Source organism: Aquarana catesbeiana, linkage group LG05 (genome assembly GCF_042186555.1).
Source record: "Aquarana catesbeiana isolate 2022-GZ linkage group LG05, ASM4218655v1, whole genome shotgun sequence".
In the NCBI taxonomy this organism is placed as follows: Eukaryota; Metazoa; Chordata; class Amphibia; order Anura; family Ranidae; genus Aquarana; species Aquarana catesbeiana.
In genome coordinates, this window is record NC_133328.1 from 227,009,297 (window position 1) to 227,034,312 (window position 25,016).

General features: G+C 43.9%; 1 protein-coding gene across 3 annotated transcripts in view; it reads left to right on the forward strand.

The window, feature by feature from the left end:
* The window catches only part of GRB10 (growth factor receptor bound protein 10), a 329,633-nt gene that overhangs the window by 39,838 nt on the left and 264,779 nt on the right, over positions 1-25,016 (forward strand). For 2 of the 3 annotated variants that reach the window (XM_073630598.1, XM_073630600.1), the window contains exon 2: positions 13,379-13,464. The exons of the other annotated variant lie outside the window; for it this stretch is intronic. In XM_073630598.1, coding sequence (XP_073486699.1) covers positions 13,417-13,464 — 48 coding nt within the window. In that variant the 5' untranslated portion in view covers positions 13,379-13,416. The remainder of the gene's footprint in view (positions 1-13,378; positions 13,465-25,016) is intronic. 3 annotated transcript variants of the gene reach the window in all.

The window sequence follows — 25,016 nt, forward strand, 5'->3', positions numbered from 1 at the left end:
CACACTCTGGCTGCTTTCACACAGGCTTTTCCGTTTGACCAGCGGGGGGATGGATCCTCTGAGCAGGCGGATGACCGGTCCATCTCTGCTCACTGTGCTGAGACGGACCTGTCCTGCTCTCCTATGGGAAAATTGGATGAAAACTGACAGGCAGTCCGCCAGACGGATGGGGTCATCCATCTGTCTGCATTTGGCGGACAGGATTGGATGGCAGTGGGTGTCAGCGGACATGTCACCACTGTCATCCGCTGCCCCATAGGGCTGAATGGAGCATCCAATCAGGTCCACCTAAAAACTGACAGGTGAACCTGATCGGAAAGCCCCTGAAAGGGCTCATAGGCTTCTAGAGGAAAGGACGAAAAAAAAACTGTCAGCGTGTCCACAAGCAGCAGAGTTTGGGCACAGATTCTTGACACTGCTAGAAGCTCCTAAAAAGCTAGTGCTTGAGCGTCAATTTTTTTTCTTTTTTTTTTTTTTATATTCTGGCCAACAGCATGAATTGATGCCCAAGAGCTGTTTAACACCTGTAAAAGAGAGCTTTAGACACTTTTACAAGTGTCAGGCATTTTTTTTTTTTTTTCTCTGCAAATGCCACTGTGCCACTGGCTTCTATTGTGATTTAGCAATAAGCAGTGATGTGTTCTGGGGTCTTAGACCTCTGCCCCCTAAAAGCATCTGATTACACCAAGATCGGTGTAAAAGCAGTACAACGGCTAGCTGCTAGGATTGCTTTTACACAAGAACATTGCCAGCTGTAAAACTATACTACCAATGCTGCAGCTGTATGCATCTTGGTCTAACACTTAAGCGGTGTTCCGGCCGAGATATGACTCTTGATAAAAATGCCCCTAGAATACTCATGCCTCATGCATTATAACAAAGGTATGCTGTAAACTATGCCCAGTTTTCTATTTGTGCAGCCTCATTTTCTTTCTTTAAAGTTCCTGCACCGCATGGTTATCTCCAGGCTGGGCATCTGAAGCTGAAGTGTCCTTCCTGGATTCTGTACATGCTGGCTACTGGCATGCACCTGTGATCTTGTGCATGTGCAAGAGTGCAACTAGACATGGCGCTGCTCCCTTAACATTGGCGTCTGAAATCTTGGTCAGCTTGACATGGCACTGCTCCCGAACCATAAGTGACAGGAAACATTGAGCACTGAGAGGGGACCCATGACTAAGGATACCATTAAGCATAGCGGCGGGGGTGTAGTTCCAGTGTCAGCCAGGAATATGGCGCAGGCTCTGTCAGAACATGAGTTCTAGCAGATGCAGGTAAGGGAAGCCCCAGGGGGGTGCAGCTATAGGGTGATGCCACTCCTAGCAGTGTAGTTGACATGTTGTGCCTGCAGAGGTTGAAGAATGTAAACGGCATCTTCTGTCTGTCATCCCCTTCCTGACACTGCATGCTGTAGTGCCATGACATGGTGTACAGAGGCACTGTATGCCATGGGATATCAGGAAGGGGCTGACACAGAAGATGTTTACATTCTCCAACTTCAGTCTGCAGGCACAAAATGATGTCTGCTACACTGCTAGGAGTGACATCACCCTATACCTGCACCCCCTGGGGCTAACCTTACCTGCATCTGCTGGTAATCATCCCCTGACAGAGCATGTGCCATATTCCTGCTGACACCAGAACTGCACTCTGACCTGGGTCCCCTCTTGGTGCTCCCCAAGTTTCCTGTCCGTCACTTATGGTTCAGGAGCAGTGACATGTCAAGCTGGCCAAGATTTCCCATAGCTGCCAATGTTAAATGTTACGGGAGTGGTGCCATGTCAAGCTGACCAAGATGTCCCATTAATGACACATCTACCAGGAGCCATTGCAAAGCCAGAAATGATGTACATCGCCACAGCCACTAAAGGAGGAAGTGAAATTGGATATAGGCATAAATCGGGTAAGTGAACAGAAAAAATTGCCAATTCATTTTAAGGATGCACATTAGTGCTGCATGGTGAGGAGTGCAATGTCGGTGGAACTCCGCTTTAAAACTTGTGACGTGTATGTATGCATTGTAGTCTTCAAATTTTTATATGGACTGTCATAGGCATACAGGAGCTGCTGTTGCTGGTCTATGGGAAAATAGTTGCTTGGCTTTGGACCTTAAACAAGCATGCTGTAAATGAGTGTTGCCAAAGTGTTAGAAATCCCTAAACACTTTTTTATTTCAAGTAGGTTACAAAGCCTAGTCTTCATGATGATAAACAAACTGACATTCTCAAAGTTGGCATTGGCAGCCCCAATATTCTAAAATACTGCCCGAACTTCTAACCCTTTATGGAAAACAAGTTTGGCGCTGCTTTGTTTTTGCCATTTAGCACTGTGCTATTTTAACTGGCAATTGCTCGGTAATGTAACCCTGTGTGCAAATTATTTTTTTTTATATACTTTTACACAAATAGAGCTTTCTTTTGATGGTATTCATTCACCACTGGGTTTTTAGGTTTTGCTATAAATAGGAAAATACAGAATTTTTTTTTTTTTTTTTTAATTTTGCTAGCAATACCCCTCAATTGACCTTTTTGGAAAGTAGACCGTCCAAGGTCTTAAGAGGTATGGCTAGTTTTGTGATGTTCGTGTAGGGTTTTTTTCCTTTAAACAGTCACCATTGCATTACAGCATTATGACCGTTGTGGTGATCAGGGCCACTGAAATGTATGTGTAAAATAAATAACATTAAATAAATTTTCTTTAAAGTTGTTTTCCCGCAAAAAAAACCTGTAGGGCAAAGGTGTGAGCTAGAATGCACCACATACTAGCTCCATATGAAATGCTTGCCTTAGAACAAAGTGCCAGCATCGTCTCCTGGGAGCTGACATGTTCCCTCTGCATTTCTTCCGGGTTTGTGCCTCTGGCACTGGGAGTGGCTGGAGCCGCGATGACATCACTTGCACGCAAGAGTCTTTCCGGCAAGGAGCTCTTATTTTTCTGGCAGCATCTGCCGGACCTTCAGAGCACATGTGCTGCTGTCAGCGGCTGCATGCAAGGTGAATATCTCCTAAACCATAAAGGCTTAGGAGATATTAATTTTATACCATGTATACCACTGCTTTAACTTTTTTCGTATGGTCACCAGTAGTTCAGTGTCACCATAGTGAAGTGGGGGAATGATCAGGAATTTTGATCGCAGTTATAAGCAATAGTTGTCATGGCTTTTATTCATGACAGCCTGCTTACTATTGTGATGCTGTGATTGGCTACGGCTAATTACAGGGTGTTGTGATTGGACCAGGTAACATGTGATAGCTGTGGGTCAATTACATCATAGTAAACAAACCGTCATGAATGGCTTCACTAACCAATGATACCCTGGCTGCTCACAGCAGCGGGTTAACTAATGCCATGATCCGGACACAGTGGTAGACTATAATAAAAATAATAAAAAAATAATTTTGTCCTACCTAACATTTGCACTAATACTAACTGGAAAACTAAATATAATATCCTGCTCAAAATATACTGACCATGAGATTTAACCTTGATACTAACCCTGGCACTGACCTAGATCAAACTCTGAACTAGCTATTTAAAAAAAATAAAAATAAACTTGTTTTGTTTGCTACTTTCTCCCTGCAAGAGAAGATGGGGTCAAGGTATCTTTATTCTTTCCTCCATTCAGAGCGCACGAAAACACGAGTGTGGTGGAGGTGCAGTCACTGATCACTGTAATAGCCAATCAAGCTATCGCAGCGATCAGGTGACCCAAAACATGACGAGTCATGTGTCACTGTTCGCGTAAACCACGCCCATTTTTCAGTGTGGTGCACTGGGTGCACCGCAGGTTTTTTCCTATGACACACCTACAAACGCATGCCCTGCCCCTAATTATAATGCGCCTCTGCCTACAGCCAAAAAAGTGTCCCTAAATTTTTTTTTTTTTTACAATGTTGGCAACTATGCTAATGCTTATCTGAGCCCCCTTTCTATCCAGCAAAGTAGGATTGTCTCGACTGCTTGGGACTCCCCTCATTGCCTGAAATGGCAGTGTGGTGCCATTGGCTCCAGCTGCTGTCAGTCAGCCGATGTGTAAAGAAAGGGGGCAGGGCCAGGCCACAGCTCTGTCTGAATGGATGCACGGAGCTGCAGCTCGGCTTGGGTGCTTTACTTTACAATCCCTTTTAAAGCAGAGCTCTGGCCAATTGCACCCACTGCATAGGTTATCTGCTGCTTTTATTCTAGGGAAGAGGACATCTGAGATATATATTCCCTAATCTGCTGATCCTCCTGCATGAGACGGGTCCATCGCTCAAGTGGTCTTGTAAATGAACGGTTCCTGATGTCAGCATGCTCCATAGACAAGATTAGTCCACCGCTGGACCATGGGGAATCGTGGTTTTCTGGAGGATCAGTGGCTCAAGCGAGTATAAATTTTTGTGCTCATTCCAAAAAGACGTTAATCCATGCTGTGGGCACAGCCCCCCACTGCATGGGGAAGTTTTTGCCTGCAGATGGGCTTTAAAAGAAGTGTGGGGTGTTTTTTTTTTCTTCACCATACTTGCCTAGATGGATGTAGCATCAGCCCGGTGCCTCTGCACTGAGAACCAAGCGATCGAACACCGCCAATGGCTCGGTGCTCTCTGCTCTTCCCACCCCCAACCCCCCCCCCCCTCTCCCTACTGGAGCGCTGAGCTGTGGAGGGGTAAGGAGTGGCCATCTCAGGCTCTTAGTGACTCACTGAGACCGGCATCAGTCCAGACCAAATCCAGACTTTATTGTCACAATGATGCTGTGCCTGCACTGATTTCTGTGACTTAAGCAAAGCGGACTTCAGACTGCTCTCTGCTGAAAACTGGTCACAGGAGTGCAAAACAAATTGCACTCCTGTGACCCATAGAACTCGAGCCCAGGCTGGACTTCAAGTTTTACTTTAGTGTACTTATGTTCACTGCCCTCAGCCACAAAAATAGTTTAAAGTTTAGAAAGACCAAGCATTATAGTTAGTAAATAAGGTTTCTATTCCTGTGCCCTGCTAGTGAGATTATTCTTTGCCCTTGTGACTCTTGTCATTTAGTGACAAAAAATAGAAGTTGTCACCAGAACAGAAATTGAGGGGACATCTTCCACTGGGTCCCTGGATGGGACAGACAGGCTTTAACCATTTTCTGCTCCTATCCAAACAAAGAAAATAAGGCTTCAGATAATTACCACTTCAGATCAGTCCACAAAATCCTACAGTTTAACCAGTGTCACTCCAGCTTACTACTGCTGGAAAGTATATTGAGAAAACTGAGCGTACAGATTTGTCCTCATTACTGAAGACTATTTGTTTAAATTCCAGTAAAAATCCCAACCAGTACATTAAATCCCTACGTTTTCCCTTTGATGCATTGCACCCTGCAAAACTGGGTGCTGTTGACCAGAGAGGGATACACAAGTCCGGTTCCTACTGGCTGAGTTTTGGTACCCATAAAATGCTTGATCTGTAATCATACCCACATGACAAATGTAGATCAGCAGATGGCAGCTTCCTTGGCTGTAAAGGATTGGAGGGTTTGGTTCCCATTTAGGGCTCATTTACACTTGGTTCGGCTTCAACAGGGCTTCGGACACGCTTTGTTAAAGCTCTCTGAACATTTGTCAAATCTCCTGCCACTAAATATGGTTAGCTCACAGTCCTGTTTACACCTGCTTTGGCTTTGCTTCAAAAATTATAACCCTTATAGCTTCAGTGGTTCTTCAAAGCCTCCATAGAAGTCTATGGCAAAGCTTGCTTGAAGCCTCATCGAAGCACCAAGCAAAAGCAGGTGTATACAGGATTGTAAGCTAACCATTAAATTTAGTGACTGGAGCTTTTACTGGCATTCAGAGAGATTTAATAAAGCCTTGTTTTGAAGCAAGTGTAAACTGGCCCTTAAAGTCCCTATGAAGGGAGTGTAGACATGTTTTTGTATGTGGGACTTGCTGTACAAGCTAAATTGCCAGTGTTTGACCTCGGCTTTATTTTATTTATTTTATTTTTTTTTTGTGCCTGGGGAAAAAATGCTCAAGTGTGAATGGGGGGGGGGGGTTAGTGGACTGGTATGTGTCTTCACTCGCTCAATCAACATTGACTATTTTTAATCCTTATGCTACTAGCATTGGTAAATGGATAGGAAGGTATATTATATTTACTTGTTTGAAACTTTTTTTTTTTTAATTTCTCCTGTTAATTCCTGGTTTCTATGCATTAGGCAAATGTACAGGCTAGAAGTCTTCAGTAGGGGAGGAGGGGCTTTCTCAGCTAAGCACACCTTCCTGCCTGGGCTAAGGGCAGACTTATTTCAAAGAGCCATGCTACATGAATCATCTGCCCTTACTCAAGATGACCACGGCCAGAAATGATAGTGTTTGTTTTTGTTTTTTGTTTTTTCACAAAGTGATTTCTCAGCAAAATAAAGCATGGGGGTGCTTTGAATATTAAGGATGAATGTGTTTTTGTGATGTTCAGATACACCATAGATCCACTTTAATGTCTAGTTGCCTTTTAATTTGTGATGGGTTAGGACCACATGACAAAGCTCTCAAACAGTGGCTGACTTTAATGGCTGTAGATGGTTTGTTTTCTACTTGGCTCTCCAGCATGACACACATTTTTCCTGAACAAAAAGACAGTAAAGTTTTATTCTACTTATGTAGGACTTGGCAGCTACTATTCTACCATGCAGGTTTCATGCTGAGGTTAGAGTGCTGGAAGCTTTCCAGGTTGTACTGTAAATCCTGTGTGCTTCTGCCAAATATTTTAGAGATGTAGTATACAGTTGCTCTCCCCCTTCATAATTTGTATGTACTTATTCAGACCTTATTTGTAAGGGAAATGGTTAATGGATTAAAGCTTTTAGAAATGGCAAATTGCTGTTGTCTTTCTGCTGCCAAAAATAAAACATTTACTGGAAAGCAACTGTTCTGAAGTTTGCATTACTAATGATGCAAAGACAAACTATAAAATGTTTGCCCACGTGCATACTAAACACTTTTCTACTGTAGCAATTTTCATTTTTCACAGTCTGCACTTTTTTTTTGTCCCTCATAAAATTGCAAAATATATTTTTAGGTCCTGCAATATTTGTTACTGTTGATCAAATGCATATTTTAATGAATTTTGGTACATGCACATTTACAAGTGCTTTTTTATTTTCTGCTTGAGTTTCGTCAAATGGGATACCAAACCTGTTAAATCTCAAGGCCGGATTCACACCTATGCATTTTTAGCGCATTTTACAGATTTGCACTACAGAGCGTGTTCCCTAGGAAACCATGTAGTGCAAAAAGCACTAAAAATGCATAGGTGTGAATTGGGCCTATAAAACTACAGTATCCCAAATTGTCCCTAGGTGACACTTTTTAAAAGCCTTTACAGGTTATCAGGTTTGCGACAATGCCTTCCATGTAGTGCACTTGTTTTATGTGCACATTTGCAGATGGATAGATATTCACATTTTTAAGAAAGTTAGTAGTTCTCCCAATAGGAGAAAGATTACAAACTTACAGGCACCTTGGGTGTACACAAATTGCAGTGAGTGTAGGTATGTAAAATAGGGTGACCAGACATCCCAGGTTTCTGGGGACAGTCCCTGGATTGAGGACACTGTCCCCAGTTATGTCCCCGGATTGGATTTGAACAGGGGCTGGGGCAATGCAGAATAAAATGAAAAAAATCTGAATTGCACCCCCTTTCTGCCGCTCCTATTAGCTTATGGGGGTTTATTTTTTTTCCATTATCTGTGCCCCTTTCTGATGATCATGTGCTGGTCAGAGCGGAGGGACTATTTCTTCAGTTTCGGGCGCATGCCTATTCCGCTCCTCTCGCATGTTCTTCTGCCTTGGCTCAAGTCCCAGCCGCCTGCCTGCTTATCTCCTTGTCTTCCCTGGTGGAGTGACCTTCTTCCACTCCCCACCCAGTAGTAGCCGGGGCCCGAAGAGTAAAGCCCCATACACACTATCAGATTTTCTGCTCATTTTTGTCTTCAGATTTACCAAAACCATGTAGTGCAAGGGCCTGCCTGATTGCATACAAATTGAAACTCCTAAGGTTTGACCTCATATATATTATATGGTTTTGGTAAATCTGAAGGAAAAAATCAGCAGAAAATCTGATAGTGTATATGGGGCTTTAGACTTGACAGGCTGTGAGGTGGGCGGCGGAGACGGGCAAAGAGTCGTCGATTGCTGCCATTACTAGTAAAAAATATGTCCCTGGATTTCATTTAAAAAATCTGGTGACCTTAATGTAAAATGATGTCCAATTGGTTGCAAGTGCCAGCTCATAAATTGTCAAACATTAGGTATGCAACAGTCAATTATAATTCACTGTACAATTTGTAGCTTAACCTCTATAGATATAATTATACATTTTTTTTTTTTTTTTTTAACTGGCAGGTATAAATATGGTATAGCATGAGCAGCTTACTGGTCCTCTTTGCGGAGACATCAGGGGCTTATTGGACCCCCACCACCTAATGTTTGCTCTCCACTGTAGCTAATCGAGCACAGATCATGCTTTCTTAGACAACTTCCCCCTGCTACAATAGCTTGGGGAATGACTGAACCTGGAAGTGATCTAATACAAGCTTCACTCTTCCTTCATTGTAAAGATCAGGAAACAGATGTTCCTCAGTTTCCTCCCTTACAACATGGTCAACCTCCTTCCTTTGCCTGAACTTGATAGCTTGGTCTCTGGGCTAAACTTGCTAGATGCTCCCAATTGGGTTTTGCCCCTTCCTCACCCACTTTCATTGAGGAAAGCCTGTGTATAGTTTAAAATGAACAGGGCGCTGAGGTCAGTATCAAAATAACTTCAGCCCTGGAAGATTTTACCCCCCTTCCTGACCAGAGCACTTTTTTACAATTTGCCACTGCGTCTAAACTGACAATTGTGTGGTCATGTGACTCTGTACCCAAACAAAACTTGCTCCCCCCCCCCCCACACACACACAAATAGAGCTTTCTTTTGTTGGTTTTTGATCACCTCTGCAGTTATTTTTTGCACTATAAACAAGAGTAACAATTTTTTACTTTTTGCTATATTCCCCAATTAAAAAAAACAAAAACAAATGTCTTAATCACTTTAGGCTGATATGTATTCTTATACATTAACGGGGAAAGGGGGTTGGTGGGACTTTATATGAGGCAGTCATTAGCCTCCATCCCTATATTTATAATATAAAAACAGAGTGGGACTTTACATGAAGTATGTGAGGGATAGGGTAATATATTATAAAAAAATTATTTTTTTTTTCAGTAAAATGCATCCATCCATCTGCATGGTTAGGAATTTACTCTAATCCCTAACATTGAAGAGGGATGAGAAAATATACAAAAATAAGCTTTATTTTACACGGATAAATGCACAATTTGGAACAGTCCATAAAAATAGGCAAACGCATGATGAATAATGATGGAACCCAATTGGTACAGTAGAAAATATGCTCTCTTGGAGCTGAGATGGAGTGATCCACGGTGTCCGTCCTGGGTGGGACCTGTGTGGACTGTCCAAGCATCAGGCAGTGAATGATGTGTAGGCATAATACCAGTGACTAACTTAAAATTGTGTGGTGAATGTTCAAGGATGCAATGCATCTCCTGTCAAGATGGTGAGAGGTGGTGCAAGAGTAAAGATATGACAAGTGAAACTTAAGTCAAGCATGACCAATAGCAACACAAGTGAGGGAAGGCCTACAAAAGAAAGGGACCCCCAACAAAGGCAAGAAAGAGGGAATGGTGAAAGATGAGGCAACGAGGTGAAGAAACCAAGGATTTTACCTGCCAACCAGGCTGAGAAGCATGTGGTGTGTGTTGGCCTGTAAAGTGAGAACTAACCAAATGCCTGAACCACGTCCATGGAAGGCGTCCATATAGGAGCGCTGCCGCCGAAAAACTCCAACCTACCAGGCGGCTGCCCTCCCTGAGTGGTCATGTGCGTGACGTTGATGGAGTTTTTTGGCGGTGCTCTTATATGGGTGCCATCCATTAACGGTTCAGGCCTTTGTTGGGGGTCCCTCTCCCTTTTCTAGGACTTCCTCAGTTTCTTTTGGTCATGCTTGACTCAAAGGGGTTGTAAACCTTCCTTTGCATTAAGGTGAAAAAACACCTGTCAGTGACCAGCCCCCCGTTTTTACTTACCTGAACCCTCGAACTTGACCCAATGGGGATGCACGGTCTCTCTACCTGGGGTTCTCGGCTCCTGATTGGATAGATTGCAGCACAGCCATTGGCTCCTGCTGCTGTCAATCAAATCCAATGATGCGAGCGCCAGGGGGCAGGGCCAAGTCCTGCATTTGGCCTCTGGATGCTGAATGCTGGACTCAGAGCACGCCCACAAGGTAACCCCCTCGGAAGTGCTTCTCCGAGGGGGCTATCAGATGTGGGGAGAAGCCGTGAGCGCTGCTGGGGGACCCCAGAAGAGCATTTTCAGGGCCACTCTGTGCAAAACGAGCTGCACAGTGGAGGCAAGTATGTGATTGAAAAAAAAAAAAAAACTGTACCTTTACAATCGCTTTGTTTCTCATGTCAGATCTTTTCTCTTGTTCCACCTATTACTATCTTGATGGGAGATGCAATGCATCCTTGGTTGAACATTCACCACACAATTTTTATAGTTAGTTTGTCACTGCTACACATCATTCACTGCCTGATGCTTGTCTGTCCTGTTCTGGGGCTTGGGTGAACTGTCCGTCATGGATCACTCCATCTCAGCTCCCGGGGGAGATGTTTCACATATATGGGGAGATGCATGGCCCATACTACCATGCCATCAGTACATGGATACCCTGTAAGTACCAGTTGGGGTTCTGACCCCTTGCTTTTGTTTGACAATGTGTTTAATATACTGGATCAATTAGAAATGTATCCTATGTCATTGCAGAGACACAATACACGCTTGCTCCTGACAGGCGCAATAAGTCACGAAATGTGTTGAGCCAACAGATGTCCTGTAACAATCGTGTCACAGCATGTTTTCTACCAATTGTTTCCTGTTTTTAGACCTTGGGTTCCATTATTAGTCATCATGTGTTTGCATATTTTTATGGACTGTTCCGAATTGTGCATTTATCCATGTAAAATAGTGTTTTTATTTCAGTATATTTTCTCATCCGTTTTCAACGTTGGATTAGAGTAATTTCTAAGTGTATGTATATTTTACTGAACTATATAGATCGTAGATATGTATCGTATTTTATTGGCATATAACGCGCTTTTTTTTTTTTTTTTTTTTTTTTTCCCCGGAAAGCAGGTGCAAATAGTGTGTGCGTGTTATACAGTGATACCGCAACTTGGGCTGCCTGGGGGGCGGGGGGTGTGGGCCATGGGCCATGAGAGCTGTCAGATTACTTACGAGAATTGGACTAGTGTTCTATCATATAAGCCGGTCCGGGAGGCAGGACTTTTTATTTAAGGCCACTGAGTAAACAGGAGATTCTCAGTGTATGTAATCTGGCGGCGCTTGTCCCGCCCCCCTCCCTGTCACCTCTGAGGCAGCAGTAATCTGAGGTGAGGCGGCAGATGGGCTCTTATCAGGCTGCATTCATGGCAATTGTGAGGCTGTAGATAAGCTGCATTGATGGGCAATTGTGAGGCTGTAGATGGGCAATGGTGAGGCTGCATTGATGGGCACTATTTTGCTTCAAAGTTCTTTTATTTAAAATGTAACTTTTTTTTTTTTTTTCCTGAAACTTCTCTCCTAAAATGCAGGTGCTGTTATGTCTGTGTGATAAATACGATATATTTTACTGAAAGCTATAGATCAGATATGTTTGATACTATATTACCTGTCCCTCACATACTCCATGTAAAGTCCCTGTGTGTTTGTTTTTTTTTTTTTTTTTTTTTTTTTTTTTTTGTGTATTCTACATATTTTTGGTAAAAAAAAAAAACACATCAAGCGTATATTGATTGGTTTGCACAAAAGTTATAGCATCACTGGCTGTGTGTGTTTGGTTTTTTTTTTCTTTTTTTTTTTTTTTTTTTTTTTTCGATCTTGCGTCGGACACTTGACACATTTTTGGGACCGTTGACATTTATACAGCAATCAGTGCTATAAATATGTACTGATTACTATATAAATGTCAATGGCAGGGAAGGGGGTGTGTTCTAACAGTATGGGGATAGGACTGACTAGGGGAGGAGACATATATTGTTTTTACACCCTAATCCCACCCAATTGTGTGACTATGGCAAATTAATTTTTCACAATAACGTTCCCCCGCCTATCAGGTGGCAGATCGTCAGACCTGTTTCCCGATTTGGCCAAAGCACCAGGCGATCCTATTGGATGCCTGGCGCTTAGGAAGAGGAGGCACGAGCAGAGGAGACACGTGCTGGACTCGAAGGACATCTCAGCCGCCGCTCTGGAGGAGACATGAGGACATGGAGAGGACACCACGGCTTGGGAGTGCTATCAGTGACTCAAGCCCAGCGCGTGAGGGGGAGAATGTTGTCAATGCCGATCTGTGAGGCTCAGCTGTATACTCTGATGTGACACTGTATACCCCTTTCACTATGGGTGGATTCTGTAAGGAGTGGGGCTTATGAGAAGTGGGAGGGGCCAATAAGGGCAGTCTGGCACCCCCATCCTAAAATTTCACCAGCCGCCACTGTTTGATACAGACCTCAGCAGTCTGCTGTTCGTTTTCTGAGGTGATCCTACCCAGATCTTTGTGAGCTGCAGAGGTTTAAGTCTTGGTCCCTTCTCCTGGTCAGCCATCCATTCATCCAGTTGCCTCATCCATCCCTCTAACCTGTTGATGGTCTACAGATGAAAGTTACAATGGACTTTGCACTTCTCCTAGGAGTGTCTTATGTACTGTGTACTTGTACACTTTTTGGATTTGCTATACTGTGTATAGTTTACACTGCATGTAACATGCTATGGGAATTTGGTAGTCTGTCAAGATTCTCTCATTCATTCATGTTAACAATGCACTTCCTTCCCCAGTGAAGGAGGGGTCCCTGTCAGGATAGTGTGTGTTCAGCCCAAAGACCCAACTCTATTAAACCTCAGCGCTCACTTCTACAGGATCTAGCACCCTGTACGCCATGGGACATGCTTCATTACAGGTAATTTGGGCCTTTAAAGCTGTAGGGGGGTGAAAATTAAGCTAAACGTCTGCTTTTAAATAGTAGCAAGGGTGTGTCCTTTTTCTGGCTGTGCTGTGTGGTAGGGTTGAGTATGTCAATACTGACTAGAAATGTAGATCTGTTGGCAGGTGAAACGTCCTTTTTACATAAAATTTCTGTATATTTTTAGATATCTGCCTTTAGTTTTAAAGATGCTTATACCTTGCTCATCACCATATTGGGCAAGCAATTGCTTGTATGTTTCCTGAAATAGTACGACAATTGTGTATGTATATTAAAGGCATGTGCCTCGTTCAAATATCTGTTGTATTTTCCATAGGTTTCTGCAGATATTTTGAAACTTAAATCAATGAGCAGATGGCTTTATCTGGATGTCCAGATGCCTTTTTACACCCTTATTACCAGGTATGTTGAAGTATACGTTAAAAGTAGAGCTCCTGGTTTTAAAAATGGAGTTCACTGCAGTGTGCAGGACTTGGCTTTTGTGCTTCAGCAGCTTATTTACCGAAATGTGAACGACTGATCTGGAGTTTTTTGGGCAAATTTTTTTATTTTTTTATTTTAGGTTCCAAATTGCTTGTTTTTAATGGGCAGAATTTGTTCTCAATTTGACCATTCAAAAATATTACTGTGACATCACTGCACTGCCTCTACCTCATCCAATCATAGAATGCTTTGCATTCATTCATATAATACAAAGCTCTTGAGCAGCTGATCTCCTGTTTAGGAGGGAGGGGAGAAACCTTGCAGCTGATTAAATGATGCCAAACGTGTCGTGCTTTAAAATGGCCCATACAACGGCAACAGATAACTTAAATGTTACTATCCATAGGCAACCGTTTAAAAGCCTTTACAGGTTACCACTTTAGATTTACAGTGGAGTTCAAGTGCTAGAATTGCTGCCCATGATCTAACATTTGCAGTGGTACCTCATGTGGAGTGATCGCTGTGCATGTGGGACAGATGCACGTGTTTGCCTTGGGACGAGGGCAATTTAAAGGGGTTTTTACACTGTCACTTTATAATTAATTTTTGATCACTTTTCTTGCTGTCCAAGGAATGTAAGCATCCTTTGTGGCAGCAATATACATGTGACAGGTACTGTTTACAGAGAAATATGGGGTCAAAGACCTCCCTCCTCTGCCCTTGAAATGCATTTGATCACACCAAGATCTGTGTGATCAAATGCGTTTCATTTTTCAAAAATGGTGCAGTTTACATCTGGGGAAACTAAGGTAAGTTCATTGCTTCCAGATCCCTATATTGGAGGTGAACAGAGCCGATCTGGTCTGTTTGCCTCTATGATCAGCCGGCGGAAGCACCAGCTGGTCAGTTGGGTGTCCCGGTGGGACCAGATAGCCTAAGGAAGGTGGCAGGAGTAGGGGTATGTCCCCTCCTGCTGCTTGTAAAAGCAATCCAGCAGCTAGTTAGCTGCTAAGATTGCTTTTACAAGAGCCGACCATCTGCGCTTTAAAAAAAGTAAACCCTGCTAGCAGCTCTTTATTACTTGGCCTCTAGCGCAGGTTTTTTCTTTTGTCCCAAACACTGCTGCTTGCCTGAAGGAGGGCTAAATGTAAAATAAAACCACCTATTTGGAACGGCATGTCCCTGGCATTGGGTGATATGAATTGTGCATCACCGAAATATCCATACCTGGAAAAATAGATTCCTCCATCCACACAAACAAGGTGGATGGAGCAAGTAATGATTAAACACTCTAGGATCCAAGCTGGTCCATTAAGTATAGGGCACCAGCCACAGAAGTACCAACACCTAATGGTGTATATAGGCAGTGCCCCGGAACACCACTATAAATCCTATCCAGTATAGGAAAAACTGCAAACTCTCCAACTTTACTAACATTTAGCATAGAAAAATTATTCTGTGCAAAAGGTTGAAGGAATAACCCCTCAAGAAGTAGTGGGACTTTAAAGGCAACAAAGTAATAAACGATTTATTGATACAAATATACACAAATATACATTAGAAAAAATCTGCTGCAATCACATTAAATAAACAATAAAGCAATAAAATAAGGAATATACTGATGTAGGAACCGAATGTGTATTTGTGTAGTCTTCCACCTGAGCCTACGCGTTTCGGGGCTGCTCCATAGTCCCTTCATCAAGGGCAACTTGTAGGAGGATTTTACACTACATAACGAAATATAGAATAACGTAATCAGAAATCAAATGCATTGTACATATTGCCTGCATCTAAAACCATTCTGTACAGTTTGACATAAAAAACAAAAAAGTGGTGCAAAGTATAAAGAAAAAGATACACATACCCAGGTATATTCAGGAAAAAAGGCTCACTGTCAGAGTCTCTGGGGTAGGTACACACAAGACGCCACAAAAATCCAAAAAAGGAAACAGGCGTATATCTGGCCCCACCTTATCCACACTGGTCCCAATGTGTCGCCCCAGGAGAAGGAACTCGAGAGGGACAGCACTATCCCGGAGGGGTCCAAAAAGCAAAGAACCAGAGGGGGGATTATCTGGAACACAAAAAGGAGCCGAATAGGCTAGTGTCCCTCAAAAAGCAAAAAACACCCATATGTTAAAAATTATCACTGCATGGACGCAGAGCACGGTATATACCGTGCAAATCTGCGTACAGACAGGATATAAAAATAAAACAGTTTCAATATTCATAGCTTACCCTAGTGCTGGTTCGTCAGGGATTTGGTGATGGGATGTACGTAGGTGCCCCCAATGTGTGAGCGGGGGAGCGGAGGTCCCTTAGGAGCACAAGCAGCTCCAAGAGTTCCCACTACTTCTTGAGGGGTTATTCCTTCTTTCTCCTTACGTAAGGGATGGCGGCAACCCTTGTGACATAACTGGATGGTATCCCCTTTTTTGATCTGCAAAAGGTTAATGGCACAACAGCAATTAAAATTGAAAACCTTGTCTTTAAAACACCCCTGGGGTCCCATCCATTCCGCCACCTAATCCAGATGGTCAAGAAACGGGGGGGGGGGGGGGGGGCGCGCGCCTCTCAGTGTAGTATTAAAACAGTAACCTTTTATTGCACAAGATTAAAAACACTTACAAGATACAAGTGGGAGTCATGTTCATAAGTATGTAGTCCTGCCAGTTCTACTGCGTCCCACAGGCTCCTTGCACGATCTGGGTAGCAGGGAAAAGTTCTGGTGTGATGTTGTGCTGAATAGTTGTACATTCAGGAAAACCAGAAAGTACTCGGCTCCATGCTGACCAGCTTGAAGCAGAAAAGTCTCCAGCAGGAGGGGTAGGAAGGGGTTAGGTCTGTCTCTATGGAATGAAAGGCTACGTGCTCGGAGTTCACAGCTCCTTCTACTGGCCTCTAGGTCTATCGCAGTGCTTGTGCTTTCAGCAAGGATCACTTGAATGCTGAAGTCTCTGTGCATTGCCTGCTTGAATGGCCTCCGCTGTGCAAACCACATGGTGTTTGAGGTTGTCACATCAATGCGGTTTGCCCACCAATCGCGTGAGCTTCCTCAAGTAAGGAAATATCCCCACTGGGACATTGTATTTTAGACAGCAGGACTGTTTGCTGTCAGAATATATTGATCAGTGGCTGCGGTCACTGATCTACAAGTGTTCCAACTTTCCTGATTGAGCAAAGTCTTAACAGGAGTCTTAACAGGAGTGGCCACATATGGATAGAAATTCAGCTGGGGCCTGCTGAACCGCATCTATGGCCAGCTTAAGGCACTGAACCTCTGACTGCTAGAATTGGTATTGTCACTACTGTGCTGATTGACCACTGTTCTTTCTGGTGAGGAAGCTGTATCTGAGCCAGACTTGCAGTGCAATATTCAGTGAGTCTATGCTTGCTCAACCTTTTCTGTTTATGAATATTCACCGACCAGTCATCAGGTCACCGTCAGGGAGCCAGCTCAGTCACAAGGAAGCAGTTTTCCTGCTCCTACTAAGATGGCCTTGATTGCCCCCTCCTATGTTCCTCTTTGCTTTGGCACAGCTTCCAGTTCATTTTCTCTTTTTTGGCTCAGCAGCCTGGAGGACTTGCTATGGTTTTCCTTCATAATTGAATACAAGTGCCAAGTATGATTGTTTTTCATTTGATCTTTCATCTGTTAATTTTGTTGCATCTCAGGGCTGCTTATCTTGCAGCCCCTATCAGCCACTTCTGTTAACATGTAAGCACTCAAGCATCAGCTGGACATTGTTGTTCTGATCACTTATAGAAACTATGGTTAAAAAAATAAAAGCCTGCACAATGCGATGGCACACTAGCTGTCACTAAGAGCTTTTGACAGGTTAACCATGCAGGAGCACAGCTGTAGAAAGTTATTACCCCAATAACTGTGTCTGAACAAGACCCAATGGCAGGATCACCTAGTATTCTTTGAATAATGGCAGATTTAAAGCATTCGTAAAGGCTGACAGTTTTTAATTCATGAAGGTAAAAAAAACCTGTGTAGCACCCCAATCTTCCTCCAGTAATTTGCATGAGAGCCTCGTCTCTCCAAGGACTTTCCCTCATTGGCTGACTGTCTGTCTGTAATTGACAGCAGTGGAAGCCAATGGCTCCCGCTGCTATCTTAGCCAATGTGGAGAGGGAAGGTGGGGCCGAGCCACAGCTGTGTGTATGTGTGAATGGACATGCAGAGCGGCAGCTTGGGAGTATGACTGCTCAGGTCCCCCATCCCAAGCGGTTTGCTCTGGGGGCTGGAGGAGCCAGAAGTGCTGGCAGGGGACCAGAGAAGGAGGATCAGGGCTGCTATGGGCAAAACCACTACACAGAGCAGGTGAGTGCCAGGTTTGTTTTAAAAAAAACAAAAAAAAAAAAAACACATTTTTTACTTTAATATTACGCTAAAATAACGAAATTGCATACTTTTTTAGTGATTGGTTTACGTTAGTTTAATGATATAGAAAAGGAGCTGCACTGACCCCAAAACAAATGTATGTGAACAATGTAGTGAATAGCAGCTAGCACACAAACAAACCAAGTCGCATCAAATATATATACAAAACAAGTGCAGCGCTAAACCAAAACTGAAATCGTGTATAAAACAAAAATAAATCTGTGGCTTTAAAGCGACTATAGATCATGTGAATCAACACAGTAAAAAACCTGTGGGGTATATATGAATGTCTAAAATGCAATGTGCTATGTTCTGCAACCAGAGTCCATAAATATAAATAGAAGTCTTCTCAAACAGAGGGGGCGCTTGGACACAGGATGTTGACTGAAGACTGGAATATACAGCAACCACAGGAAACGCGTCATAGACATCTAGAGTTCAATACTCTTACCGGATCTTGTGGGACATATCTGCCATATAGCAGTAAGTCTGTCAGAGCTTGTGGAGGTGGCCTCCCGTGGAATCCACCCAGGTGTTATCCCTTAGGTCACGATCTCCGATAGGCAGGGTTGTCACTTGGGTCACGATTACCAATAAACAGGATTGTCACAGGTGGAGGTTGTCGGCTCACTCGCGCACACTCTCCGGTTCCAGGATCAAAAGGTCAAAAGAAACCAATTGTGGATGAAGTCATGGAGAGAAAGGCTCCACGGCGTAGGTCAAAAAATACAGGGATTTTATTGGATAAAAAGCCTTACAAAGTAAAAAGCGATCACTGAGTAAAATGGTGGCAACGTGGGAAGCTAAAACGTCCTACGCGTTTCGACTAAAGCCTTCAACTGGGGCCACAATTGGCTTCTTTTGACCTTTTGATCCTGGAACCGGAGAGTGTGCGAGTGAGCCGACAACCTCAACCTGTGACAATCCTGTTTATCGGTAATCGTGACCCAAGTGACAGCCCTGCCTATCGGAGATCGTGACCTAAGGGATAACACCTAGGTGGATTCCACGGGAGGCCACCTCCACAAGCTCTGACAGACTTACTGCTATATGGCAGATATGTCCCACAAGATCCGGTAAGAGTATTGAACTCTAGATGTCTATGAGGTGTTTCCTGTGGTTGCTGTGTCTTCAGTCAACATCCTGTGTCCAAGCACCCCCTCTGTTTGAGAAGACTTCTATTTATATTTATGGACTCTGGTTGCAGAACATAGCACATTGCATTATAGACATTCATATATACCCCACAGGTTTTTTACTGTGTTGATTTACATGATCTATAGTTGCTTTAAAGCCACAGATTTATTTTTGTTTTATGTTAGTTTAAAGCAGAACTTCACCCAAAAGGGATGTTCTGCACTTCAGCTCCCAACACCACCCCCGTCCCAATCAAATATGGAATGTTTTTTTCAGGGGGGAGCAGGTACCTAGTTTGACAGTTTGTCCAAAGTCTGGCCTGCTTTTGGTTTCAAATGGCCCCACTGGTAATTTGTGTAATAAATTAAATTTTTTTTTTTTTTTTTCTTGTACATCATAGGACACAGCCTCAAGTATTTAATGGGTTATGGGCCTACCTTCAGGTGTTGACACTGGTACAACCAATACAGGAAGCTGACTCCCCTATGTAACCCCGTCTCCTTTCAGGAGTACCTCAGATTTTTAACCAGTGTCTAAAGGTGTTGGTCACGAGTGAAGATGTGCTCTGAGGAGCTCCTGGAGGGATCCATGACAGATTTAAAATACCTCCACAGCCGGATCCATCCTTGCCCCTGAGGCCATAGAATGGTACCTGGGCCTCGCAGACAAGAACAAGGTTTTGCCTGTAAGCTTCTCTTTGAGAGCTGCACCCTAGGAACCAGGACTCTTTTTGGTCTTGTTACATTATCTAAAGCTGTTCCTGAGGGGTGCTATACAGGTCCAAAGGAGTGGAAACCCTATTAAAAGGGACCCAGTCTTTGAAGGTTTACAACACAGCCCGCCGTGATGGTTGAAGTTTGGATCTGTCTGTTTACAGTAGTATCCAGCAGTGAGGACAAGGTAAGAGAAGAAGTTGATGCTTTTTCCTTCCATATACTTTTTTTTATGCTTTTTTTTTTTTTTTTTTTGTCTCCCCTATAGGGAGTAATTTACACAACCTAGGTGCGATGTTTTACAGCATAGTATGTGTGGTCCCAGCGGAGGGGGTTCTTGGTTAATAATCCTCTTTAAGGGATTTAAATAAAATACAGCAGTTGCTAAAAATGCTTTAAGGTTGGCGCAGCTGAGAAGATAAAAGTGTTTTTTATATATATCTATATTTCTATCCCTAACCATGGCCCTGTGCTGCATGTCTGCCTAGCAGAGCAGCATTGGGATTCCCTGTGCCTCTGTAGCATTAAAACTGCTGGCAGAACCCCCTGCCCCCTCCCCTCTCGCAGAGGTGCGTCCATTACATACCTTGTTACATACTGGTCTGGTATTACAGGTGGCAGGGTCACCACCTCCCTTCAGGTCTGCAATGGCAGACACGCATGCTGTTCGCGCAAGCGCGAACTAGGCATATTCAAGGAGAGGGGCGGGTATTGCCGGAGGACGCTGAGGGGCGTGTCCCTAAAGGTCAAGTGGCACCGTGGACGGGACGCAATGTCTGCACACAGAACACGGCCAGAGACTGAGGGAGAGGCGCTGAGGATGCCAGTCGGGTTCCACCTGAGGCTTTATTACACAGACACTCAGTTGCAGCGATCACTTTGCTGAAGAGAAGGAGTCTGTCATACTAAGACACCAGAGCGCTGGGCACGTAAGGGTTGTAAATGTGCATTTCCAGTACAGGAAATACTATTGTTACTTGGCAGTTAAAAACTGTTATTATGGTGACATTGTTTTTGCTAGAACTGTTAAGCAATTAGTAATTTTGTGTACCTCTGCTTTTATACTTAGCACTATGTCTTCAACAGCTACCGTAAGGCTACCTAAGGTGCCACCCTCAGGCGCTGGGAACCCCAGTCATGCCTCCATTCTGTCTTCCTCTCCGGAGATATTAGACATGGCAAGCCAGGGTGAGCCATTGGAAGCTAGCAGTGGTGTAACTGCTTCACACATTTCAGACCCTGTATATGTGACTGAAGATGCATTTTCCTCTGCCCTGCAGTTCTTAGAAGGAAGATTAGCGGCTTTAATCGCATCCTCTATCCAAGTGGATAGGAAACGTCCTAGATCCCTCTCCCCCACCTTAGACTCTTTACAGACAGTGGAGGGTCCAAAGGAATTATGGGGACAGGATGAGATATTACCCTCAGATCGAGAGGAAAGGCAAGCTGGTTATTCCTCTGTGGAGGAAACAATACCTGATGTTTCAGCTTCAGTCTGAAGTACAGAGCCTTACAGAGATGGTTCGCTCCACTTTCATGCTACCCCTAACAGTTAGCTGAAGGTCTGGTCTCCTCCTTAGGTTCTTTGATACCTTTACAGCCTTGGCATGCGTTTCCCATCCACGCATTACTAGAAAAGCATATTTACACCGAATGGGATCATCCGGATAAGCATTTTTTCTCCTCCAAAGAGATTCTCAATTCTCTATCCTATGGAGGAAAAATTCACTAAATTCACTAAAAGATGGAAAGTTCCAGCAGTTGACGCTGCGATTTCCAATGTGAATAAGTTTAACTTGTCCAGTAGACAATGCACATATGCTTAAAGATCCAATAGATAAGTTGGAAGGTCTGTTAAAATACTTTTTTTTTTTTTGTTTTGTTTTGTTTTTCTTAGTGGGACCGTGGCTCAGCCTGCAATTGCAGCTGTAGGCATCTGTCAGTCCTTAAAGGACCAGTTCACAGATGCTCTTTAAAGAGCTCCCTGCACAACAGGCCCGGGAGTTGGCCAAGCTACCAAAAGCATTATGCTTTGCCATAGATGCTATGAAGGATTCTATTCATCAGGCATCACGCCTTGCGCTTGTACTAGTACTCGCGTGAAGGTTCCTCTTGGTTAAAGGGTTAGTCAGCTGAAACGCCTTCCAAGAACCTTCTAACTAGTTTTCCCTTTAAGGGAGAACAAGTATTTGGCGATTAGTTTGGATAAATACATCCAAACCATTTCCAGTGGAAAGTACTCTTTTGCCAGTCAAAAGAAAAGATAAACATCCTTCATTTAAACGCACTTTTTTTTTTTACCCGCGCCAGGTGCATCCACCTCTAGGCAGGGGCAACGGCTGCCACCATCAGACTCTAGAGGAAGACCTCAGGGTCAAACCCAGGCACAAAGGAAGACCTGGGGCTGCAAGTCTGGTACTCAGGAGTCTGGCAAAGGGAAATTCAGGACTGAGACTCTCTCCATAGTCTCTCTAGGATACAAGCTAAAATTTCAAGAGTTTCCACCGTCTCGTTTTCTGAGATCAAACGTTCCCAAGGATCCAGGGAAAAGGCAATCCCTGTTGAAAGCTTTAGACTGATTATTGGCTCAAAGGGTGATCATACAGATTCCCACACAAGAGCAAGTTTTGGGGTTTTACTCAAACCTGTTTACGGTACCAAAGCCATATTGGGCTGTTAGACCAATTCTAGATCTACGGAATCTAAATCGGTTTCTGAAGATCCACTCTCACATGGAGTCAATCGAGTCAGTCGTTTTCATCCTACGAGGAGAACTTCTCGCATCCATCGACATCGGAGATGCATATCTGCATGTCCCTATATTTCCTCCTCACCAGAGGTTTCTGCATTTTGAAGTAGAACAGCACTTTCAGTTTGTAGCCTTGCCCTTCAGGCTTGCTACAGCACCCTGGGTATGCACACAAGTACTAGCCCCACCTCTAGCCAGGTTAAGGGCACAGGGCATAACTATCTTGGCTTACTTAGGCGATCTATTAATAGACCAGTCTATGGCTCGCTTGAAGAAAAATGTAGCCATTACAAGCATTTCACCTGGAGAGTCTGGGCTGGATTTTCAACCTGAAATCCTCCTTAAAGCCATTAAAAAGGCTGGAGTATATGGGCCTGATCATAGACACAGCCCAGGAAAGGGTGGTGTTGCCTTCCGCAAAGATCAGCTCCATACAAGAGCTGGTGCGGATGGTCAGGTCAAAAAGAGATCCCTCAATTCGCCTTTGCATGAGGTTGTTAGGAAAGATGGTAGCTTCATCCAGAGCGGTTCCCTATGCCCAATTCCATTCAAGACTGTTTCAAAACAGTATCCTGTCTGCTTAGAACAAGACGATTCAAGCTTTGGACTTGCCAATGCAGCTGTCCCCAAGAGTGTCCCCAAGCCTCAGTTGGTTACTAACTTGGAACCTGCTGAAGGGAAAGTCCTTCAGACCAATTATCTGGAAAGTAGTAACGACAGATGCCAGCCTGGGGAGCAGTACTAGAAAAGGCTGTCCAGGGACAGTGGTCAGGAACCGAAAAAGCCTTGCCCATCAACATCGTAGAGATTCGGGCACTGTATCTGGCTCTGAAAACCTGGACCTCTAGGTTAAAGAATTGTCCTGTTAGGATCCAATCTGACAATGCCACAGCTGTGGCATATATCAATCACCAAGGGGGCACCAAAAGTCTCAGCTCAGAGGTGAACCAGATTCTAACTTGGGCAGAATAGAATGTCCCATGCCTATCGGCAGTTTTCATTCCGGGAGTAGAGAATTGGCAGGCGGACTACTTAAGTCGCCAGCAGTTATACCCGGGGGAATAGTCTCTTCAGCCCAAGATTTTTCGGGCTGTTTGCCAAAGATGGGGGACTCCGGATATAGACCTAGTGTCTAGATTCAACACGAAGCTAGTCAACTTTGTGTCCAGGACAAGGGATCCACTCATACAGAACAGATGCGTTGGTGACCCCGTGGGATTAGTTTTCACTGATCTATGCATTCCCCCCCCCCCGATTTCAATTGCTGCCTTGACTTCTTCTTTGCAGGATCAAGCTGGAAAGAAAGCTGACAATACTGGTAGCACCAGCATGGCCCAGGAGGTTATGGTACACAAATCGTGAAGATGGCAGCGGAGGACCCATGGGTCCTCCCACTAAGGCCAGACCTGCTATCACAGGGGCCGATATTCTATCCTACTTTACGAGCGCTAAATTTAATGACTTGGCTATGGAGACCCACATTCTGAACGTGGGCTTTCCAGGTCAGTTACTTCTACTTTGATGCTAGGAAGCCAGTTTCCAGAGCTATGTATTAGAGTCCGGAAGGCTTATGTTTCCTGGTGTGAATCCAAGGGTTGACACCCTCAGATATATCATAGGCAGAATTCTTGCCTTTCTACAATTAGGTGTAGATGACGTTGGCCCTGAGTACTATTAAGGGCCAAGTCTCAGCCTTATCAATTTTATTTTAAAGACAGCTTGCTACGCGTTCTTTCTTCCGTGGTTTCATGCAAGGAGTAATGTGGATTAATCCGCCAGTTAAATCACCCTTAAGCTCTTGGGACTTGAATTTAGTTTTTGTCTGTTTACAAAAACAGCCATTTAAACCGATGCAGCATATTCCTTTAGTCCTTTTGACAAGGAACCTGGTATTTTTGGTTGCTATATCCTCAGCAAGGAGGGTATCAGAATTGACTGCTCTTTCTTTTAAAGAGCCATATTTGATTATTCATGAGGACAGAGTGGTGTTGCGCCCTCGTCCGGGCTTTTTGCCAAAAGTAGTTTCAGGCTTTCATTTGAATGAAGATGTTGTCCTGCCATTGTTCCCAAAACCATGTTCCAGTGAAGAAGTCACTACATTGTCTTGATGTAGTGAGAGCAGTGAAAATCTAGTTAAAGAAAACTGCTCAGATTCGTAAGACTGACTTCTTATTTATTCTGCCAGAGGGTCGTAAGAGGACAGGCAGCGTCAAGATCCACTGTCGCTAAGTGAATTCGACAAGTTATAATTCAAACTTATGATTTAAAGGGAATGGTCCCCCTTTTTCAAGTTAAGTCGCACTCTACCAGAGCGGTTGGTGCTGCTTGGGCAGTGCGTCACCAGGCCTCCATGGCTCAGATCTGCAAGGCCGTGACTTGATCTTCAGTGCATACATTCACAAAATTTTATCAAGTGGATGTAAGATGAAATGAGGATGTTGCTTTCCGGCGCAGTGTGCTGCAGGCAGCAGTTTTAAGTCCTCAGGTCTGGGGATTGCCCTATGGTTTGTCTCCCTCCCCTCAAGTAGCATTGCTATAGGAC